This window comes from Spermophilus citellus (genome assembly GCF_964194105.1).
Source record: "Spermophilus citellus genome assembly, chromosome: 13".
Lineage (NCBI taxonomy): Eukaryota > Metazoa > Chordata > Mammalia > Rodentia > Sciuridae > Spermophilus > Spermophilus citellus.
In genome coordinates, this window is record NC_138193.1 from 80,905,608 (window position 1) to 80,930,163 (window position 24,556).

At 43.4% G+C, this 24,556-nt stretch overlaps 1 protein-coding gene across 1 annotated transcript; it reads left to right on the top strand.

Moving 5' to 3' along the window:
- Positions 1 to 140: 140 nt before the first annotated feature.
- Positions 141 to 23,976, top strand: ABCG5 (ATP binding cassette subfamily G member 5; the record flags this gene model as incomplete). The annotated part of the gene is made up of 13 exons (XM_081265468.1): positions 141 to 286; positions 924 to 1,045; positions 5,703 to 5,839; positions 5,907 to 6,005; positions 8,320 to 8,452; positions 9,897 to 10,036; positions 10,808 to 10,937; positions 11,381 to 11,594; positions 11,695 to 11,900; positions 12,827 to 12,965; positions 18,423 to 18,608; positions 22,717 to 22,833; positions 23,787 to 23,976. 13 exons carry the CDS (start codon positions 141 to 143, stop codon positions 23,974 to 23,976), a joined length of 1,959 nt encoding a protein of 652 aa, XP_081121594.1.
- Between the last annotated feature and the right edge of the window lie 580 nt (positions 23,977 to 24,556).

Below are 24,556 nucleotides of genomic sequence, written 5' to 3' on the forward strand. Positions count from 1 at the left end.
TCCTGTCCTGCTGCTTCATGAGGGACTCTAGGACCGGGCAAAGAGCAGGCAGGGCACTCTGCCACTGGCTCCTCAGCTGAAGCCACTTCAGGAAGGGTCAGGCCACCAGAAAATTCAACTGTTTTTGCTGCCAGTTGGCCATGAGTGAGTTCCCCTTTCTGACCCCAGAGGGGGACTCAGGACCCCAAGTAAACAGAGGTTCCCAGGGCCCCCTCGAGGAGGGTCCTGCAGCTGCCTCGGAGCCTCAGAACAGCCTGGGCGTCCTCCACGTCTCCTATAGCATCAGGTAAGGCAGCACCTGCAGGCAGGTGGCCTGGTCTTTCACCTGCTCTGTTGCCTGTCCTGACTAACAGGCTGGGGGTGTACCTGGGGGCTATGGGCTGCCTCTTCAGTAGATGGGGTTGGAAGAGAGCCGGTAGCAGTGCCACTGGAAGATGAGGAACAAAAGTGAATGGTCCCTTCTCCTGTCCAGGGCAAGGCCTGGACATAAAAAAAAAAGGTGCTTTGTCTCTTGCCACTGCCCTTTACCCATTCTCATCGCCCACACCCCTTCCCCATCCTGTCTACCGCCTGCCCTGTGTGGACAGAGAGGGTGTGAGGAGTCGGGGTGCCGGGAGGACCAGGTGGAATGAAGCCTGGAGAAGGAAGACAGGGTCAGCTTAAGGAATGAACACTGTCCTGTTCACCACCTCGCAAGCAGCCAGAGAGAACTGTCACTCAGAGCAGCTGCTGGGCGGGTGCTTTCCAGGGTGGTAGCCAGCTTGCCGTCAGGATCCCTCCAGGGTTCGCAGAGGAGGACCCAGAGGATAAAACAGGAGCCTGCTCAACTGGGGTGGGGCAGAGCCGGGATCAGTGCCCGGGGATCTGGTCTGGCTCCTTCTAGGACCCATGCTGCCTTTGCCCCTGTGGGGTTTTCTTTAAAGCAATCGAGTGGGGCCCTGGTGGAACTTCACATCTGGCTGGCAGCGGTGGAACAGGCAGATCCTCAAAGATGTCTCCTTGTACATTGAGAGTGGGCAGATCATGTGCATCCTAGGGGCCTCAGGTAAGCACGGGAAAGAGTGTCCTGATTCTCAAGTGGGACTCTGCCAAGGCTTTGGTTTGATTTAAGTACCACACCGAAGAAGTGAGTAAGTTACAGCAAGAAGGTCACAAGTTTGCTATCAGAATGAAACCTAATGACATGTCTCACTGTGAATGGAACTTGGTATCAATGTCAAATTTTGAAAAAACTCTTGAAAGAGTTATAAAGTCCTGCCTAACATGTAAGTGAATCTGAATCCAGTTTTTTTTTCTTCTCTTTCACTTTTTTTGGGAGGCCAGGGCAGGGCTAGGGATCAAACCCAGGACCTCATGCCAGCCAGGCAAGTGCTCTACCACTGATTCACATCCCTAGCCCTTTAAGTGAATTCATATTTCCAAGTATACAAAATCCCCATCACAGCGGCTGGCATATAGGGATGCTCAGTAAACACAATTTCCTCTTTCTAGATCCTGCCTGGAGATAGGAAAAGGAATTAAATAGGCACAAAAATGCCCATTTAACCTCCATCCTCGATCTCACAAGCCCTATTTCATTATGATGTACTTTAGACATGCAGTCAGGAATAGAGAAGAATAAAAATGTTCAGGAATTGAAACCAGGCCTTGTTAAATCTTCCCATAATACATATTTGCTTCTGATCTTTTATAAGGAATTAAACATGACAGATTGTATGCCCATTCCCCATGGGGCAACTACACTGGAGCCTGAATTCTAGGTTTGCTTTTGAGTCCTGCAGTGACTGTCCTGGGGAGGGTATAACCTTTGATAGGCAGCTCCTTGTGGCTCAGGCGATTCCCTATGAGGGTCACAGCTGTGAATCCTCAGGGTCATCTTCCCACAGCTGGGGGATGGGAGTATTGGTCCTACAGACAGCACAGTGTCCCCTGGGCTGAGCTGGGCTGTTACCTATCTTTTTTTGGTGGGGGGTAATAGGGGATTGAACTCAGGGGCACTCAAGCACTGAGCCACATCCCCAGCCCTATTGTGTATTTTATTTAGAGACAGGGTCTCACTGAGTTACTTAGCACCTCACCTTTGCTGAGGCTGGCTTTGAACTCGTGATCCTCCTGCCTCAGCCTCCAGAACAGCTGGATTACAGGCATGTGCCACTGCACCCCGTGCTTGTCACGTATCTTAAGGTTAAGGATCTGACAAATTGACTTCACAGAAGCAACTGCTTGCAAATCATTGCCATTTATTACACTTCTCCATTTGCATAACACTCTATAATAGAGAGAGGAAATGTAAGTCTATGGTGAAAACCAGGCGTAGTACTGTTGATTTTGGTTTGAGTGTGTCCTACTGAAGGTTCATACTGCTGGGAGGTGCCGGAACCCCTAAGCAGTGGGGCCTAGTGGAAGATGGAGGCATGGCCCTCAGAAGCGAGGAATATAGTTCTTGCAAGACTTCCCCAGTTCCTGTCAGAACAAGTTGTTATAAAAAGAGCAAGCTTGGTCCCTGAATTCCTCTGGCTTCCTGTCTCACCATGCAATTTCTCCCTCTTATATGTTATCCTGCTATGGTGCCATTTATCATGTTGTGATGTAGCCAGAAGTCTATCACCAGAGCCAAGCAGGGAGTCACTCAATTTTGAAGTTTAAGTCAGCAAAACTATGTGTTAAATAAACTTCTTTTCTTTACCAACTATTCAGCCTCAGGCATTTTGCTATAACAACAGAAAATGGACTAAGATAGCTTTACACCCATTCACTGCCACAGCAGATGTTCAGCTGAATGGCAATAGTAGTATGTTAAGACAAAATGAAAAAGAATTCACTGACTTAGTTCATTTGGGCTACTGTAACAAAATACCATATACTGGGTGGCTTATAAGCAATAGGATTTGATTTTTTCACAGTCCTAAATGCTGGGAAATCTAAGATCAAAGGGCTGACTGATGTGGTACCTGGTGAGGGCTGAAACCAATCATCTTCTCATCCTAACCTCTCAAGGTGGAAGGAGAGAGGGTTCTGTCCTGAGCCTCTTTTTGTAAGGGCATGAATCCCAATCATTAGGACTTCTTCTCTCAACCTAATCTCCCAATACCTCCTCCTAATACAGCTCACTTCATAATACGATTACGTTGGGGGTAAAGACTTCAACACTTGAAACAATTAGACCATAGCCCTAACTAAAGCTATTATGCTTCTCTGAGATTTCCTATCAATTCTAATTTCCATTTCTTAAACCATTTCTAACTATGCACATGTACCGTAACACCCAAGCTCATTCTAAAATTCCTTTTGATAAATGTAATGTGCTCCTTTAAAAAGAAAAAAAATGAGTTATCTTTATAATAATTTGTGACTTGTTGCATTCCTTGTGTGGAATTATGAAGAGTGGTACATAGTGGTACATAGTGCCCTTCTCAGAAGCATGTCCAACAGGCCAGTGTCAAGCTCTGGATACACCTCAGCAGGATAAGGGATGGGGCTCTTGATAGGTGATGTGAACTGATTTCTGATGTTGTACCTAATCACGGTTTTATGACTACATATCCCTAATCGTGAACATGAATGCAAAGTAGAATGCAAATTCCACTAATGCAGGGACTTTGTGTCTTTTTCCTGATGTGTCCTTAAGGCCTGGAACAGGGTCCATCACATAATAGGGGCTTAATAAATATTTGTTAAACAAATATATAAATTAAGTCTATAAATTACTTATAGTGTTTAATAAAATGACATGATTTCATCACTATCTTATCCCAAGCAATACTATCAAATCTTTATTTATCTATTTATTCTATTTTAAATTTTTAAAATTTTATTCTAATTTGTTATATATGACAGCAGAATGCATTTCAATTCATATTACATATATAGCACAATTTTTCATATCTCTGGTTGTATACAACATAGAGTCACACCATTCTTGTCTTCATACATAGAGTAATGATGTCCATCTCATTCCACTGCCTTTTCTACCCCATTCCCCCTTGCTTGTTCTCCCTTCCCTTTGCCCTATCTAGAGTTCATCTATTCCTCCCATGCTCCCCCTAATCCCCAGTATGAGTCAGCCTCCTTATATCAGAGAAAACATTCAGAATTTGGTTTTTTGGGGATTGGCTAACTTCACTGAGCCTGACATCCTCCAGCTCCATCCACAGACCTGCAAATGCCATGATTTTATTCTCTTTTAATGCTGAGTAATGTTCCATTGTGTATATATGCCACAGTTTCTTTATCCATTCATCTACTGAAGGGCATCTAGGTTGCTTCCACAGTTCAGCTATTGTGAATTGTCTGCTAAAAACATTGATGTGGCTGGTGGGATGGAAGAGGCTATGGGGCAGGTCTTGAACTCTTGAACAGAAGACAATCAACAGTAGCAAATGCCAAATAACACACTGAGAGAAGTATCCATAGGATTTAGCAATAAGAAAGTAGCCCTCCTGTCCTGGGGGAGGCCCGTCTTAATAGAGTGGTTCTGTCAGAGTTGAGATTAGGTCCTAGAAATGTAAGGCCATGGAGGTTCTGATTAGAAGAGGTCAAGGATCAGGCCAGGCAATGTAGGGGCTCTACTCCTAAGCTGGGGCTGCAAATTTGCTTCTCAAACTTTTTTGGGCTGGAAAGGAAAATACAGGCAATGTTTGGCTCCTAGGACATCTGGATTTCTTTTTGTGGTCCCCTGGGATCTTCTGGTTATACCTGAATGTAGGTGGCATTGCCTAGAGCCTTGCTGACAAGGTGTGGTCTGAGGACCAGCATTGTTCATGGGGCTGATTCTGAGCCTTGTCAGTCCTGGGTTAGGAAAGAAGACGGCTCTGCAGGAGCTTGTTGAGCTTTGAAAATCCTCAGGAGGATTCTCTTCTGTCTTCTCACAGTTCAGAACCTCCTGCCTGTGTGCTCCATAATTAAGTTTAGCTTCTTTGCAGCCTTGGGTAGGCAAGGCCTGGTGAAACCTGTTCTGTCTCTAGGAACTTTGTGTGCACAGGCTAAGCTAGTGTCTAGTATGACTGCGAGGGGCCAGCAGGTTTCTTATCCTAAGGTGTCCTCAAATCTCTAACCTAGTAAAAAACTACCAACCAACCGGGATAAACGTCCTCCTTCAGGTGCCTCTAACGCAGGCAGTTAGTTCCTAACAACTCTGCAAGAATGTTCTTACTGGCAATAGCTAGCTATGCTCAAGGCTTTGGGTGCAGCCTGAGGTCAACTTGGTTTCACCAAAGCACTCGCTAACCTGGTGTTTCTCAAACTCTAATTCGCATGGGAATCATCCAAGGATCTTGTTACAAATCAGAATTAAGTTCAGCAAGTCTAGGGTGGGGCCTGAAATTCTGCCTTTCTATCAAGCTCCCAGGGGATGTGCACGATGCTGGTCCTCAGACCACACTTTGTCAGCAAGTCAATGCCACCTCCACTCAGGTGTAACCAGAAGATCCCAGGGGACCACAAAAAGAAATCCAGATGTCCTAGGAGCCAAACATTTCCTGTATTTTCCTTTTCAACCAAAACAGCTTTGAAAAGCAAATTTGTAGACAAAGCACCTTCAGATCTGAACCGGGTGAGAGTCCCCTGGAGGAAAACCCAGACTCATATGGACGGTGAGAGTGTGACCCAGGTCCCTATGGAGGGGCCACGCCTCCACTGGGGGGTCTCAGGAAGTTCCTCTCCTGTGGTTACAGTCACGGAGGGTCTTCTCTTGTCGCCTCCAGGCTCGGGGAAAACCACGCTGCTGGATGCCATATCCGGGAGGCTGCGGCTCACGGGGACCCTCCTTGGGGACGTGTGTGTGAACGGCCTCTCGCTGCGTCAGGACCAGTTCCAGGACTGCTTCTCCTACGTGCAGCAGGTGGGCGCGCCCCAACCCCGCCCGGTGCCGCAGGCTCGCGCATCGCTGACGTCCCTCTCTCCTGCAGAGCGACACTTTTCTGAGCAGCCTCACGGTGCGAGAGACGCTGCACTACACCGCGATGCTGGCCATCCGGAGCGGCTCAGGAGACTTCTTCCACAGGAAGGTGCGTGGAGCCTTGTGGCGCTGGCTACAGCTGCTCCCGGGGCCACACTCCCGAAAGACCATCAAGCCCTCGGGGCTGGGCAACCTTCTTCCCTCCGCCTCTTTGCTTGTCCCTTCCTTCCCTTTGCTTTCGCCCCTGAGTTCTGTGCCTCACCTGCGCCATCAAGGTGACAGGCACGTGTACCTTTTGAACACCTGAAATTCGATCGATCCAAACCTAGACCTGCTCTAAGTGTAAAATAAACCGCTGGATTTCAGACCCTCCGTCTGAAAAAACAGAATGTGAATGCTCTCATTCAGAATTTTAAGAAATAATTATGAGAGAGTGAATTACTGTTTTGGCTGTAAAGAATATTATTATTAAAATTCATTTCACCTGGTGATTTTTTTTTTAATTTGGCTTTTAAAATATTCCCACTCTGTATGTGGTTTGCTTTAGCTTTTCTGTTGGATCATGCTGTTCTGCTAGGTCTGTGTTTGAATGGATGTGTTATTTCCCCACCAAGATTTTTCAACTTGCTTTTTAAGGGACCTTGCTTGAATAGGCTTCATCCAAACTGGATTAAGTTAATGAAGAATGAAACTATTGAATTGCTAACTCTTTTAGATTCCAATCTGGTTCTTAAATGCACCCATTTTGGAAGTAGCTGCAGGTAAGTCCACCAGGACTTTACCTGGAAGCATTGTTGAGTTCTGTCTGGACTGTAAGGCCTGGGAGAATGCAGGGAACAATGACAGGTTGATGTGCCACCTTCAAAGAGGCACAGCTCCCTGGAAATGGACTTGTTTGTTACCAGGCCTTTGGTCAGTAAACAGCATACTTCCATTTGAAACTCCTAGAGAACTCTGGGGCATAGCTTTCACTCTAGAGGAGCCTTAGAGAGAGGCTTGGCCTGCAAGAAGGACCTCGCAGAGCAATGCCTGACCCTGTCTCCTGCCTGGACTTTAGGTTGCCTTAGTGTGCTCTGAAGCATTGCAAGGCTCTTGCTGTTTTACCAGATTATACTTGACTCTTGTTTCTGGTAAGCATTCAGCAGGGCTTGTATGTTCACATACAATATCTCTTTTCCTTCTGATATCAACCTCTGTGGGAGGCATTATCTCCCTCTTGCAGAACCACATAGTGACACCAACAAGTTAAGATCAGACAACAGGGGATGGCAGATTTGGGACTGGAACCCAGGCCCGCTATCTCTAGCATGTTCCCTGAGTCCCTTTGTGGTCTCAGAAGATGACACCAAATTTAGCCCATGTAGGTCTGGTGCAAATTCCTCTGGAATTTTATTCCATAAATCATCTTTTCACTCCAATCTAGTATATTTTGGTTGTTTTTCAACTCCATGTGTTTGTTTCTTTTTGCATCATATAAATGACACAATCACATTAGGGACCAAAGACAACAAACTCATAAACATATACATATTCTCAGCCTCTTATATGGTTTCTCAGGGCCTCATGCAGAAGGGGGCAATCGGTAAAGGGAAGAATAGAAGTAACAATTTTCCAACAGGTCTCTGGAACGGGATAAGCTGAGGAAAGAAAGAGGGAGAGGAAGGGAAGAGGCCAGCCTTCTTGATTCCAAAGTCAGTAAGGAATTGGGTTTCATAGTTATTGTTGTGAGGGAGTTGAGAATGTGGAGAAAGGCGAGGGGGTTCAGGGAGCTGCTGAGTTTAAGTAGATTGGAAGAGAGAGAGTTTTTAAGAAGTATGGTGTAGATTATAAATTGGGTCCCCTTTAAAGTCCTTAAAGAGATTCAAGTAAAGATTGGAATTATTTTTAATTACTTTTGGTAGCTAGATTATATTCTTTTGATGCAAAATCACACTGAGATTGGACCACTCGAGACTCTAGGATTTATTCGGGTTACACAGGGGAAACTGGGTTCAGTTCAAACCAAATTGGATTGTTTAAAACATATAAAACACTTATTATGATAAAGTTTCAAAATTCAAACACAAAAACAAATTATATTTTAACTATACCGTGGAGAGATTTCTCTATATGGGCTAGACTGACTGACATTTGAAGAAGAGTTTGGTGAAATATTTGTTGTTTCTTGGTGAAGCAATATAAACATTTTTCATTGCTTTAGGGACTTTAAAAATATATTCAGATTATTTATTTAAATATGATACATGTATAATATTGTGATTTAAGCCAAACTGGATTTTACTATAATAGGTTTGATTTCCCCAGTGGTGAATTTGAAAGTAGCCCATGTAATCTAGAGGGGTGTTGCCTCTCTTGAGCCTTTTCTAGCCCATGAACTGAAGTCGAAGTCACAGGCAACACCCTGGGCTTTGTGTCTCCTGCAGGTGGAGGCAGTCATGGCAGAGTTGAGCCTGAGTCACGTCGCAGACCGATTGATCGGCAACTATAATTTTGGGGGCATTTCCAGTGGTGAGCGGCGTCGGGTCTCCATTGCAGCCCAGCTTCTCCAGGACCCCAGTAAGTGCAACGTGGGCCAGCAGTGCCTGGGCCTCCCCATGTGTCTGCAGACACATGAGACCCTTTCTTCACATTCCTCATTTAGGGAGGGGTTTGTGTAGAACTGAAATCACTGACAGTTTCCAAACGTTTTTGGAATTACTATATGTAGTTCATTTCCAGATGCTATTCCACCATCCAACTATAGACAGTTCCCAACTTATGAAGGTTTAATTTATGATTTTTCAACTTTGGGATGGTGTGGAAGCAATACACACTCAGTGGAAACCACACTTCAGTTTTTGAATCTTGATCTTTTCCTGGGCTTGTGATACATGGTACCATATTCTCTCATGATGCTGGACTGAGTCAGTGAGCCATGACTCCCATTCAGCCACACGGTCACAAGAAGAAATGACTGACACTCTACAGTGGCGCTAAGTGTGCTGTTTTGTTCTGTAGGTTAGGTGTATTCGATGCACTTTTGACTTATGATTTTCACTTTACCATGGATTTTGGAATGTAACCCATCAAAAATCGAGGAACATCTGAACAAAACATCTCTTAGACTCAGAAGCATTGCATGTGCGTTTTAGTGTTCCGTTAGTACCTTCCATGAGTAGAGCCCTCCTGGTCCATCCTTATTTCCTTCTAACACAGTGTCTACTGGGGAAGGCAAATGAGTTCTGGTAGTAGAAGTGGAGTTTATGAAATGTCAGGAACCAAAGTAGGAATTTAAGTGATGTGCTGAAAACTGTGCATGCCACAGGGAAGTGCTTCCCCCTGCCTGGTTTGGTCACTTTCCCCACTTGGGCAAACTTTCCCACTCATGTGTACCTGCAAGTGGACACATGGCATCTAGGTACTTTCTTTACACTGTGATAGATCAAGTCTGCCTGTTCTTCTGGTGGTATTTGGTCACTAGAAGGCAAAGAAGAGAGATGCTCTTAAGAGCCCTTGTCACTTTGGGGGCAGAAATAACCTATGGTTAAACCCTCTTCAGAAACCAAATATCTGGCCCACCTCAGACCTTGTTCCATAAGTCAGATTTCTTTGCTGTGCAAAGACCCTGTTAGTGCTGGAAGAAGCTTCAGACATGAAGTGGGATTGTGTCTTTTTGGCCAGTCTCCTCTCAACTTTTTCAAAACATCTTGACACTTGCCTGCCAGCCTTGTTTCTTGTCAGAGTCCCCTGGATGGAGCCCAAAGAGAACATGGCACCAAGTAAGAGGCCTGATGTGGTTCTCTTAACCCCAAATATGCTCCAGAGCTGGGAGTTGGGCCCTCCTAGGTCAGGTCTTTCTCCTGGGCTTGGGCTAAAAGCCAGTTTGCATGCAGCCACTTCTCAGCGGGCACTGTTTAGATGGGGTACAACGTTTCAGTAAAGGACTGGTCCAAATTCTGAGATTTAAGCCCAGAACCTGGCCTAGGCAGAGGCTCAGATGTCTGTCCTTCTTTGCCGGCAGAGATCATGATGTTTGATGAGCCAACCACAGGCCTGGACTGCCTGACTGCAAATCAGATTGTCATCCTCCTAGCAGAGCTGGCTCGCAGGGACCGCATCGTGATCCTCACCATCCACCAGCCCCGCTCTGAGCTCTTCCAGGTAAAGGGTCATGTCTCTTGTTCTCTCAACTCAAGGGTGGGTGCATGGTGTGTTGAGTTGGGAATGGAGGGGCAGGTTATGATGTGTATTTGAGCAACTGGAGCCAAATCCTGATTTGGGAAGAGCAAAGGATGGGAACTTGCTTTTTTTGGCATCTGCCACATTCCAAATACTTTCTGCACACTGGCTTGTTTATTTAGTAAAATAATCCTCTGAGGTCCGCATCAGGATATCCACCCACCATACAGAGGAAAAGAGCAAAACTTAGCAATGACTCAAAATTGAGCAATATTACACAGTAAAAAGCTGGGACTGGCGTTCATGGTTGAGACGGTTTCAAAGGCTGTGTTTTTTCCATTGAATGTCACAGATTTCCTTTAAAGAAAAGTTTCACTCGATCCTCCCAGTATCGATTTAGTTAGCTAGTATTTGCTTTGTATAGATGAGGATCCGATATTTCAAACACAAACAACAAACAAATAAAACATCCCAGGTTGCCCAAGGTCATTCTCAGTGGCATGGCTGGAACTTAAACCCAGGCCTGGTAGCTCTTCTCTACCCCAGATGTGATGCTGGGGCTCAGGATGGGATACAGCATGATCCACAGAGGTAACCCAGCTGGAAAGTTTAGGGATACACTCCAAGTGTCTCCAATGGACCCATTTAGGATACTCATTAAGGTAATCAAAGGACTGACTAACTGCTTGGAAATATATTTCCCATAAGGACATGGACCTGACCACACACTAACATCATCTGTTGTCTGATCAGCACTTTGACAAAATTGCCATCCTGACCTACGGAGAGTTGGTTTTCTGTGGTACACCGGTGGAAATGCTTGATTTCTTCAATGGCTGTGGTTACCCTTGTCCTGAACATTCTAACCCCTTTGACTTCTATAGTAAGTTTTTCTTTCACATTCCCCATAGTGAATTATTTTCTGAACTTTCTCATCTCAGATTTCTGCCAGGATGACACAAGCTCTAGAGGGGGTTGGTTTTACTTTTTTGTTGGTGATTTTCACTTTTCAAAGAATTAATTCAGAGGGTCCATTAATCATCATTGACCTATCAGAATGAGATGGGGAAATCTTTCCCAAATAAGTTGCTATACTCCTACTTTGTCAAGAGAAAAATGAATCTCTGTTCTTCTGAATTCTCCTAGGAAGTCTCAGTGGGATTTTTATGAGCTTTAAAATATTCTGATTTTTATAAGTGGTCATTAATGACAGGTTTGATTCTGATGGGATGAATAATATCCAAATCAATGAGGAGATATTATTATCATCCATTGTATATGCATTTAAAAAGACATGAGTTCTATCTTTCGGGGGAAAAAATGTAGTGGACCTGACATCAGTGGATACCCAAAGCAAAGAACGGGAAATAGAAACCTACAAGAGAGTCCAGATGCTTGAATCTGCCTACAAAGAATCAGACATCTACCGCAAAACTTTGGAGAATATTGAAAGAACAAAACACCTGAAAACTTTACCAATGATTCCTTTCAAAACCAAAGAGCCTCCTGGAGCTCTCTCTAAACTGTGGGTTCTCTTGAGGTAAGGAATTTTGGGAATGTAAGAAAGACCCATTTTAGGTGTTTGGACATTCACCATTAATGAAAGAAAAGGTATTAAAATGGGGTTGTTTGGTTTTCAGGAGAGTGACGAGAAACTTACTGAGAAATAAGCAAGCAGTGATTATGCGTCTCGTTCAGAATCTGATCATGGGCTTGTTCCTCATTTTCTTCCTTCTGCGGGTTCAGAATGAAGTGCTCAAGGGTGCTGTCCAGGACCGCGTGGGTCTCCTTTACCAGTTTCTGGGTGCCACCCCATACACCGGCATGCTCAATGCTGTGACTCTGTGTAAGTGCTAGTGACCAGGAGGTAAACGTCTAAATGTCTAAATGTCTCCCTGCTCCATCAGTCACCTTGCCCAAGTTCACCATTATAAGGGGACTTCTTTGAGCTAAACCTGGCTCTTTCCAGGATTTCTCTCTGAGGAAAGATGGCTATTGAGTTACTAACACCTTGGTGTGTATTAACTCACCAGGTTGATCTCTGTGAGTTTCTAAGGATCCAGGGAAACATGAAGTTATGAGGTGTTGGTGGTGTAGAGTTTGGGATCATTCCTGGTATCTCATCTTGGTCTTTTAGGATGCACAGCTCATTTTAGCTAATTTGGGTCCTAATTTGGAATAGCCCTCACCTAATTTTCAAGCTCAGTGGGAATCCAGAAGCAACTTCTAGCTGCCTGATGTTATAGTTTATGCAGGAAAATGGATATTAGAGGGAGTTCCAGAACATAACTCTATGTTCAGAGAATAACAAGGAAGGATATTGCTTTTGCAGAGTGGGTCCTAGAGATGGGAATGAAGGGCAATGAGAAGTTTCTGCATTTACCAGGGTTTTCAGGTCCTCTGAGAGTTAATGTAGGATGTAGGCTGCTATGGGGACCAACATCCTACACAAGAAAAGGACAATGTGCCTCAAATCACTCATTCATGCCCCTTTTACATGTGCTTTTCTGAATTGGTGACAACCTTCTGCTTTAAAGAAAAAGAATTATGTTTTCTTGTGCAACCATATCGCAGTTTAGGTTGAGTGTGGACTTTTGGGGTGGGGAGTATTTATTGTTCTGTGGATGGCAGGTCCCTTCCTTCCATGACTGGGGAATGTTCCCAGCTGGTCCTCACCAACCAGCCTTGACAGATCTCAAGCTGGGCTTGGGCTAGCCCTCCCTCCCTCAGCTCTGTGTGACTGACTGTTCTGGACCCTGCCTTGCATGCCAGTTCCCGTGCTTCGAACCGTCAGTGACCAGGAGAGCCAAGACGGCCTATACCAGAAATGGCAGATGCTACTGGCCTATGTGCTACATGTCCTTCCCTTCAGCATCATGGCCACCTTGCTGTTCTCCAGCGTGAGCTACTGGTAAGAAGGTTTTTGGGAGGCATTCAGTTCATCTGGGCCAGGCCTGCCAAGGAGTCACAGAGGGCCAGGGGGCCTCTGGAGAGAGCTCCAGGGTGCCTGACCCCATGTTCTCAGCTGCGGAAGAGCGGCACTTTGCCCCTCAGTGCCTAGAGCAAGGCCCTGTCCTTCAGGATATTTATTTCATTGTAAATGAAATCACAGAGCCACAGGCTGCATGGGACCGGAAAGCAAATCACGAAGACCACATGTTCCAGAAGAGTATGCCCCATGTGCCCTGCAGGACTTAAGCTAGGAAGAGGGCTCTCAAGGAGCTGGGACCCAGATGAGGCTCAGGAATAGCCATGGTGGCTACTGTTCACCAGCAACTAAGTCTGGGCAGCTCTGCCTGAGACTTCACTCATGGCCCTGGTGTCACACTCTGGGTGGGCTGAGAGGGCTGGAGGAGTAAGAGTGACAGCATCGGAAACCATGAGGCATAGAAGCTGTTGGGTTTCGATGGATGGCTCTTAGAAGTTGGTTTTACTCTGGAGAATGACAGAGGCAAGGCCACTTGCCCTCTGTCAAGACAAGAGTGGACAATCCACCCAGAGCAATGGCAGGAACCACGTGGCTTCCTTGCTGGCCCTGATGAAACCTCCACATTCCGACACACAGAACACGCTGAATCTCTGGCTTATGATGCAAAACACAGTCCCATCTGTTCAGGGTCCATGAATTCAGAGAAGTGCATGTTCCATGTTCTCTAAAGGCAAAGTTTCTATTTTATTTATTTATGTATTTATTTATATATGGTGCTGAGAATTGAACCCAGAGCCTCACACATGCTAGGCAACTGCTCCACCAGTGAGCCACAACCCCAGCCCACGGCTAGGGTTTTGTTTTGTTTCGTACCAGGGATTGAACTCAGGGGCACTCAACCACTGAGCCTCCTCCCCAGCCCTGTTTTGTATTTTATTTAGAGACAGCATCTCACTGAGTTGCTAAGAGCCTCACCATTGCTGAGGTTGGCTTTGAACTCTTGATCCTCCTGCCTCAGCCTCCCAAGCCTCTGGGATTATAGGCACATGCTACCATGCCCAGCTCTAAGGCAAAGTTTTGTTTTTTTTAAATATATATTTTTAGTTGTTGATGTACCTTTATTATATTGATTTATATGTGGTACTGAGAACCCAGTGCCTAACACATGTTTAGGCAAGCTCTCTACCACTGAGCTACAACCCCAGCCCCTCCAAGGCAAAGTATTTAAAGTTGACAATTTTTTAGTAAAACAAGGCTAAGTGAAAACTGAAGATTTGTTAATTTAGGATTTTATTACTCATAATGGCTCATGGACCAGTGTCACTGTTATGTGATTGTTTCAAATGCTTAATCATAGGCCCAGAATTACTGAATTGGATTCTGTATTTATGAGAACTTCCAAGTAATTCATGTGAACTTTAAAATTTACCAAGCATTGATTTTGAAAACCGTACAGTATTTGTGATCCTGACCCTGAGAAATAATTTATACTGTAGGACTTGAGAAAACAGGATAATTTTAAACCAGGTTCTATGCAATCAGCTAGTTCACGACTATATTGGTCAGACATTAAAATGCAGAATCATTTCTAGTATAGGTAGCCATGTAGCAAATACTTCATTTAAATGACAGGGATATTTATTGAATGCCTACCAATTGCAGGCACAGGGTTGGTGCTAGAGGAGATTCAAAGAGGAGTAAACATCAAGTTTGCAAAGATTCTATAATCAAAACATCTCTGGGAGCCAAGAGTGTTTTTGTAACTCTTTAGCAGCATGATATGACCTGAACTCACTGAATGAAACCAGCAAGGGGCTCTTGAGACTTGTTCCAATTTCTGCTTAGCAGAAATATTCATGGGCTTTATTACAGATGTGTTTTCAGATTCCATTGCAGCAAGTATGGTCTACCTTTCCAGAATTAGTAAATTTCCACATTCAAAAACACATCTGGTCATATGTAGTGGTACATAAGTGCATTCCCAGCCATTCAGGAGGCTGAGGCAGGAGGATTGAAAATTTGAGGCCAGCCTCAGAAATTTAGCAAAACCCTATCTCAAAATAAATAATAAAAAGAAGTGGGATGTAACTCAGTGACAAAATGCCCCTGGGTTCAATTCTCAGTGCTGAAAGAAAAAAAAATCCCACAATCTGGCCTTAAAGCATTTCAGATAATGAACTGTGGACATGAACAAATCTCCAGATGACTTTGATTCAAGGAAATGAAAATTAGTCTTATAAAAGACCACAAATGCTTCACTGAGATATACAACAATGACAGCAGCTAATACATATTGAGCACTTACTTTATGTGAGACGCTGTGAGCTTTAAATGTATTAATTCACGTAATCCTTGAAGCTGTCCTGTGAGGTGGTCCTGGACTTGTCCCTGTTTGTAGATGAGGAAATTGAGACACTGATGGAATGTGTTCCCCATCTCACATCCACAGTTAATATTAGAGGACAATAGGAGTCCATCTTCTGGGTGGGAAGAAGGGATCCAGGGGAGAGGAATTCTTGAAAGTTTTGGAGAAGAACTCTCGGAGGGTTTGGGGGAAGAACCTGAGAGGGAGCAAGGGCATTCCAGGTGGAGAAAGCAAGGACACAGTTTCAGAAGCAACACAGATAAGATCTTTTCAGAGAAATGGTTCAAAGTGCAGTGGGAAATGAAGAATTGGAGGAGTAGAAGAAACTGAGACAAAACCCTGGTGGCTGCTAGGAGAGGCACTGACTTCGAGACTAAGGGCTGGCACATAGTTGATAATGGGACATGGGAGAGGATTTTGCATCAGGAAGTGTCCCCTCTGTGTTGGGTTCTAGACAGTGAGTCACTTTGACAGCAGACTGGAGTTAGGACAGAGTTGTTGGATGGCCCAGTAAGGAGCCTTTGCAAATGTCTATGGGAAAGACAGAAGCCCCCAAATGAACAGTAACTGTGGCAAGAGAAAGGAAAAACCTTTTTTTGGGTGAGGGGATTGGGGACTGAACCCAGGGGCGCTTAACCACTGAGCAATATCCCCAGCCCTTTTTAATTTTTTATTTAGAGATAGGGTCTCACTAAGTTGCTTAGGGCCTTGCTAAGTTGCTGAGGCTGGCTTTGAACTCCCGATCCTCCTGCCTCAGCCTCCTGAGCTGCTGGGATCACAGGCGTGCGTCACCATACCCTGCAAGGGGAAATCACTTTGAGATTCTGGGAAAGTAGAATCAAATGGATTCAGATATGGAATGAATTTGTTGGAATAAAGAAAAATCATAGATGATGCTTGGGTCTTCAGCAGGAGAGGATGGGAGGATGAAGCATCCTTACCAAAGTTTCCTGGAGAGAGAATGGTTTTGGTTTTTTGAACACTTTGGTCTGGGTTAAGATGAAGTACTGAGAAAAAGTAGGAGAAACAAGAGTAAAGACCCGTGACAGTACAGGGAGAAGGGAGGAAGCAGTCGGAGTGTAGAACCTTAAAACAAGGACAGAGACTGGGAAGAGAAGAGCAAGCCGACGAAGGAGGTGAAGGGGTGGTCAGGGAGGCAGAGGGAGAAGCAGCACTGGGGAGCAGAGCGGGGAGAGGACTTCTAGGGGGTGTGGCCAACCCTTTTGGTATGACATAAGAGGTCAAGCATAACCTTTGGTGAAGCATAAGAGGAGGAGTTCACTGCATAACCATCACCTTTGGTGAAGCATAAGAGGAGGAGTTCACTGCAATCTTCCAGAAGAGAGCCTCAGTAGAGCAGCCGGGATGCAAGTCAGGTTTACAAGGGAAGAAGGGGCAAGGCGGAGGAGGCAGATGTTGTCTGGGGGAGCTTGGTGAAGGGGAACAGGGGGCTGCTAAATGATTATCAGACTCAAAGAATGGTTGCTTAGGAGGTGGCAAATAGGATCATAGAAAACAAGGGGGCTGGAGGTAAAGTTCAGTGCTATAGAGCATTTCCCCGCATGCCCAAGGCCCTGAGCTCGGCCCCCAGCACTGCAAAACAAACAGACAACAACAAAACTCAGATTGTAAATACAGATAAAATTTGCTAAGCTATAGATCAAGTTTTCAGAGTAGACCAAGGTAGGGACAGGAGAACCAAATAACATGGAATCATGATACCAGGAGATAGGGCCACACTTGAAAGAGATGGGGATGGATAGAGGAGGTGGGGGGAGAGAGAGAGAGAGAGAGAGAGAGAGAGAGAGAGAGAGAGAGAGAGAGAATAAGAAATTCATAAAATGGGAGGTGAGCACTGGAAAAGAAATAGAGGAGGGGTAAAGTAGGGGTTCATGTCAGCATGATGTGACATGCCATTGGAATCCAAGATGCTAGGAGGAACTTACGGGTTCAGAAGCCCGTTGAAGCAAAAGGGCAGAATGGCTTCAATTAGTACAGCAATATACTGTGTTCCACACACTTTAGTAGCTTAAATGACAAGCAGGGTTCCCAGAGGTGAGGATTAATCCTGCAAAGGATGACAGAAGGCAGCGAGGCCCCGAGGGAGTGAGGGCTGGGGAAATGGGAGGCAGAGGCCATGATAAGAGAGGGTGTTTTGGAATCTGAAATCTTGGAAGTGAGACAGTTTTGAGTAGTAGCTAAGTCTAAGACATGCCAAATGACCCAGTTCCGTCTGAAAGGAGATCAGCTAATTAGGAGACAACCTGGTTATGCTGATGACTCATTGAGGAGATTAAAGACCTTGAGGAAAATTAAAGCAATAGAAAGGGAAAGAACGACCCTTGTCCAGATGCGACAAATCACCAAAGGTGAATGTTTTAAAAGTCACAAGACAAGCCAGGTGTAGTGGCACATGACCCTAATCCCAGCTACTCCGGAGGCTAAGGCAGGAGGATTCAAAGTTCGAACCAGCCTGGGTGACCACTTCGTGAGACACTGTTGCAAAATTTAAAAAAGAAAAAAACAGATGCAAGAAAGACTACACCGGGGAAGGGACTCGATAGCATAGACAATGGTTTGTACAAGAGGCAGAGAGGATGGTCTTGAGGGTGGGTGGGGATCAGAAATGCCAGTTTCTTTCTCCACTGTACAGATGCAATAAAGAGCAACTAAGTCTATGGTCATTAAAGCATACTGTCTCCCTGTAAGATATAATTTGGTAAAAGGAACATAAGAGAAAAGGGTATGGATATAGGGTCGCTTGTAGTATAGGTAGTAACACAGTTATTTATGAAGAGACCTGGGAGTTCACCAGCCCTACTTATGACAGCTAACGGGTCTAAGTAGTTTAATATTTTCCCATGAGAGCTGAGGGTGACTGACTTTGAGTTGAACAGAACCCACTGTGGTAATAAACGGTCTCAAATATTGGTTATTCCCAAAGGCCTTAGAGAGGGGAGCTGGGCTTGCCCTGATGACTCCTCACACCCAGGATTATTCATAGAAGGCAAACATGGTATTTTTCTTAAATGAGAGTGCTTGGAGAGGAAACTAAAGAACTTGTGTTTTTCTAGGACGCTGGGCTTATACCCTGAGGTTGCCAGATTTGGATATTTCTCTGCTGCTCTCTTGGCTCCCCATTTAATTGGTGAATTTCTGACTCTGGTTGTACTTGGTATGATCCAAAACCCCAATATCGCCAACAGTGTAGTGGCTCTGCTCAGCATTGCCGGGGTGCTAGTTGGATCTGGATTCCTCAGGTAAGATATAATGATTCAAAGGACTTAGCTTGGTATGGTACTAATGAGTACTTGATAATGATTGTTGTGTAGGAACCCCAGAGAAGAGCTATGGGTACTTGCTAAAGATATTACTTTATAGTGTGGTGTTATTTATATTGCTTGCTTATCGTTATTACCTTAGACCTTGAGCTTTTCACCAGGTGTTCAATGACATGTCTTTTTATTGGGAATCAGGAAATGACAAGATAAGTGTTCTATTGATATGATTCATATATAATAAGCCATTAAAATGAGAGAAGAAAACCCACCTGGATGTTCCAGAAAAACTCACAGCCCATACAATAGGCTAAATGGTGTGTGTATTAGTTCACTTCTGACCTGGGTCTCTAGTCAAGTTTCCAAATCCTAGTTTTTTGGGGGGAATTAAGAATAGTCAGATAAGAAAAGAGCCTACAGGATAAAAGATAGCCCCCCAAAGAATTAAGACTTAAAACATGGACACCAAATGTTTATAGTTATTATGTCTGGGTGGTATTTAAATTCTTCTTCATATTTTTTAAAAATTATTTTAGACAATGTTATTTTTATTAATTCAATAAGCATTTTTTTAAAGAGAGAGAGAGAGAGAGAGAGAGAGAGAGAGAATTTTTAATATTTATTTTTTAGTTCTTGGCGGACACAACATCTTTGTTGGTATGTGGTGCTGAGGATCGAACCCGGGCCGCACGCATCCCAGGCGAGCACGCCACCGCTTGAGCCACATCCTCAGCCCCCTTCTTCATATTTTTAAAATATTCTATAATGGACAAGCATCATTTTATAACCAAGACTACATGTGCGTGTGCACACACACACAGACACACACAGACACACACACACACTCACCTACAGAGAGAGAGAGAGAGAGAGAGAGAGAGAGAGAGAGAGATTTAAAAAGTAGAAGAGGAAAGGATAGAACATTTTAAAAAGGGTAAAAATGATTCCAGGCAGGTGATGAGTGGGATCTAGGAAGTAAACTGTGGGCTCCCAGGAAATGTAAAGAGGGCTTTGTTTCTTTTGGCTTAAAAATCAAATAACAAGGGCTTTATGTAGTTGTTTAATTCTCAAGAGAAATTTGGGTAAGGAAACTAAGTTCAAGCTTGACTTAGCTCAAGTCCTACCACCTTGAAGACACCCATGATGCCCGTGGCCCCTGGAGAGAGTGCTGCCCTAGGACTCTGAAACTTCCTCTAATGCTCTAGCTGTCCCATGACTATGAACAAGTCACTTTCCTATCTAAATTAGTTTCCTCATTTATAAAATGGAGGTACTTATCTGGGCCCTGCCCACCTTAAGAGATCACAAGGAGTAAATAAGTTTATCAACACGAGAACACAAGTTATAGAAAAAGAGAGATACTATAAAGCAAAATGAGGCTGGGTGCACTGATGCACACCTATAATCCCAGTGGCTCAAGAGGCGGAAGCAGGAAGATCACAAGTTCAAAGCCAGCCTCAGCAAGGGCGAGGCACTAAGCAACTCAGTGAGACCCTGTCTCTAAATAAAATACAAAATAGGGCTGGGCATGTGGCTCACTGGTTGAGTGCCCCTGAATTCAATCAGAAAGGATTTTTTTAAAAAAATTTACAATTCATTGTATTTGTCTCTGTTGTTTAAATGGATTGATAGCTTCTGTGAAAAATGCACAAATCAAATCACCACAAGGTTATAGAATCAAGCTGGCAAGGTGCAGACCTAAGCTCTTTTATATTATGTGGATCATTAGAATGCCCATCTAGCAGTGTTTCATTTGTGTGGTTTTAGGAAAAAGGGATTAATTGCTCCTGAGAGGAAGGCAGTGACCAACATTACTAGATGCTTTGGGGTTCTTTCCAAAATCTTCACATCCCAAGGGTTCAAGCAGATTCCACTTCCATCACAGAATTAAAACTCCACTCCTAGAGGCCACTTTAAGCTCCAGTCACTACATTTCTGTCTGTCCCTCAGGTGTGCATCTTTCCTGACTAAACTGCCTGTAGCATTTGTACTTCTGGCTCCCTCTTCCCTCAAACACGAATGGAAATAGCTTTGCTCTTCCTTCTACTTATATAATGGGAATTCTTTAGGGCAAAAAACACATACCCTCTAGAACTGCATGAGGAAGGAATAAGAATCCCGAAGTACTACCACTAGAGTTCAATTTTGTTGCATATCTTGCTAGACTATAATAACATCTTTTAATAAAAACGAGATCAGATTTTTTGTAACATAGGAAATATGCACACTTCCTTCCTATGAGCTACATATCGTGGATAGTCTCATGTCAATCAATTTGGACCTGTGCTTCCTCCCTCTTGAAAGCACAAGGGTTTCTGTAACAGCCTGCTTCTCCTGTGCCTCTCATCTGCCCATCTGTCTCCTCTGCCACATGCACAAAGCCAGTCCCACCTTCCCATGACTAGAGGAGCGCTCTGCTCTGACAGCTCCTGAGTTTTCTCCCAGTACCCCTTGCGTGCCACCTAGCACCTCAGCCTTTCTTTTAATAGATTGTCAACCACTTAAGGGCAGCAGCTGTGTCTCATTCTTTCTCAGGTGCCAGCCTATGGCCTTGAACCAAAAATTACTCGTTGAGCTGAAAGATTGCATGCATGACTCTCAAACTGTCCGCACACTGGATCAGTCACCAACTCACGTAGTTTTCTTTTCTGATGTCAAGTCACAGGCATGTGGAGCATTTGTGTTTCATCCCACGTAGTACAGGAGAAGGAAGCACACGGTTCTTACCTTGAACAGGCAGCCAGCCAGGCAGCCAACTTCTCGTGGCCATCATCCTATTCCGGATGTCTATCATCTGATACTTGAACTTCTGCTATAGCCTGTTCCCTTTCTTGCTGTCCTCAATCTGCTTTTTTTCTGGTCCATCTTATTTGCTGGTGCCACATTAACTTTCCTTAAAATAATGATTTCAATATGACCTTTCTTAAGGTCATGCAATGTCAACTCGTTTCAGGTCTCCCACACTTGTTTCCAGCTGTCTTTCTAACTCACCTCTCACTGCTCCCACTTCAAATCCTCTGTGTAGCCTTTCAGATCCATTCAGTCCCAAATGCAATTTTGACAGGCCTGTGCCCAGACCATTTCTGTCTTCTATGAATGTCCCTTTTCTTCCTCTAAGTCCTTCCCAAATTCCCACCTATCCTTTTCAATGAACAGCCTCTCAATGTGGTTCATTCATTTTGTGCTTAAGAAAACTGCCAATAACTCAAAGTCATGGAGTTTGGGGGTCATGTGAGATTAGGTGAAAACATAAATACCAAATATAAGAATACTATGGACCCGTAGTGCCGGGTTTTTAGTCTTTCTTGACCCAAGTTGCTCGCTACTGAGCATTTTTTGTCTTAAGGATGAATAATCTGTGTCTCTAACTACATTGTTGAGTTCTTTAAGATAGGACTTTTTTTTTCTTTTTTAATTCCTAAAGCACTTGGAACTAGTTCCTTATAAATAAAATTTAATATATATTTTTCAATTGATAGAAACTACATAGTGGACCAAGAAAGCCAGTGTCAGCATGAAGTTCTTCCTGAAATAGACTGGAGAGGAGACAGAATTCCTTCTCACAACGAATGTCTGCTTGCTCTCTTCATCCTTTCTCCCTTGGGGTCTCGTTTTAGTGTGTGTTTCTATCAATGCTGCTTACCCCAGAAATGAGACATTGATCCTAAGAGGAATACTGTACCACACAGCTTGATTGAAAATGACTAAGTGCTCCATTGACTGACTTGGAAGGATGTCTGAGACACGTTTGGGAGGAAAAGTCAAAAAAGAGCATGAGGCATTTAATTCCATTTGTGTAAAATTTTATAAAATAGTATAAAATTTTATATATACATAGATATGTATATGTATGTAAGTATGTTTATATATGCATATGTATATATTTTTTCACCATTGCTAACAATGGTCATTTCCGGGTATTATTTCTTTATATTTTCAGCAGTATTTGAAGATTTTGGTAGTGAGCATAATTTTTATAATAGAGATTGAAAATTAAGTAAGAAAGCATAAAATAAGGATTGCCCTTCTTTTTGTTTAGTAAAACTATTTACCAGAGCCTACTGAATATGTCTCTTTTCCTTTTCTTAAGAAACACAGAAGAAATGCCTATTCCTTTTAAAATCTTCAGTTATTTTACATTTCAAAAATTTTGCTCTGAGATTCTTGTAGTAAATGAGTTCTATGGACTGAATTTCACTTGTGGTAAGTAATCTATTTTGGAATATTATTTTTACATATTACTCTGAGGAAGCAATTTTCTGAGGGAAACATTTTCTAATAAATGTTATATTTTATAGTAAATTGATTTAAAACCTGGTTTTGAAATAAAGTCCAAAATTTTCTTTAAAATTTAAAATAAAATAGGCTGCCCATGGTAGCTCATGCCTGTAATCCCAGTGATTTGGGAGGCTGAGGCAGGAGGAGCACAAGTTCAAGGCCAGCTACAGCAACTTAGTGAGGCCCTGAGCAACTTAGCAAGACCCCACCCCAAAATAAAAAAATAAAAAGGGTTGGGGATGTGGCTTAGTGGTTAAGCACCCCTGGGTTCCATCTCCAGTAGCCCTCCCACACCAAAAAAAAGGCAGTGGTCAAGTTAGTCTCCTGTCAATCACCTGATGCTTTTAGAAAGCAACAGATCTTACGTACATTGAAGTAAACACTAGTATATTTTAGATAGGCTCTGAAGTGGCTTTTTGTTCCCCAAAATGTACACAGTATATAACTGAGTAAAGCCATTTTTTATGGCAAAAGTTGATTCCCCAGTCCCACAAGAGAGCAATGGGAACATAACAAGGTCCTTATGACCACTGGAAATCTGAGGGTCACTCTGAAGACAACTAAAGAGCATAGTAGAACTTAGTGGTTTGTTTCAAATTAGGTGACAAGGTCAGTAACTTTAGGATATTTGGTATAGGGTGATCATAGTTTTTATGTGGAATATGGTAATGAATCTATACCCTCAATGGAAACAAATCCATCTCCATCTTCAAATGAAGCTGCATCTAATTGTGCATTCCAGGCTCTCTAAGATGAATCTTTTATGAAGAAGGGTACTCAGGAGAGTGCTAAGCTCTTTGTGAGTAGTAGGTAAACACTTGTTGATTAAATAACCTGAAATATACCATATCTGACATTGTCAATCTTTTTCTTGGCAGGCAGCTTAAATGCTTCTATGATGTATCATCCACTATGTACCATCACTCAAGGAATTCAATTCATTGAGAGAACATGCCCAGGTGCAACAGCCCGATTCACAAAAAACTTTGTCATTTTATATTCATTTATCCCAGTTCTTGTCATCCTAGGAATAATTGTCTTTAAAATACGGGACTATTTCATTAGCAGATAGTAAAGAACATTGCTGGGAAGATGGGACTTCAGTCTACATGTGACAACTGCTTTGACTGGAATAAGAATGCCATATTTCTTTTTCACTAGAACATTTTCAATCTTTTAACCATGAAGACTCCATTTGTGCCTCTTGGATCCACACAGGACTTGAGTGCAATGGAAATGGTTCAAAGTCCTTTGCTATTCCAACTTGTGGGGATGTGGTATTTGGAAATAGTGACTGAGCTGGTCCAAGAATGTAAATACAATTCATAAACTTATGGGAGACTAGTGTGACTATTTGCTTCCTTTGTTCTAGACTACACAAAAAAAGCCAATTAAAAATGATGTGTATATGATAAAGAATTAAGTAAGAACAAAACATTTGAATTATCACTGACTAGAATAGTAGGTAAAAAAGACTTATGGGTTTAATTGGAGCAAAAGATCCTGCAGAATTGGGTAAGAAGCTTTAGCTGTCATTTGCTCTTGTCCACATGAGAGGTCTGGGTTGCCCAGATCACATTGAGAGGATGTTGGACAGATGGGCAGTGAACACCACTATTCAGAGCGCCCAGTGATTTTTTTTTCACATTTAA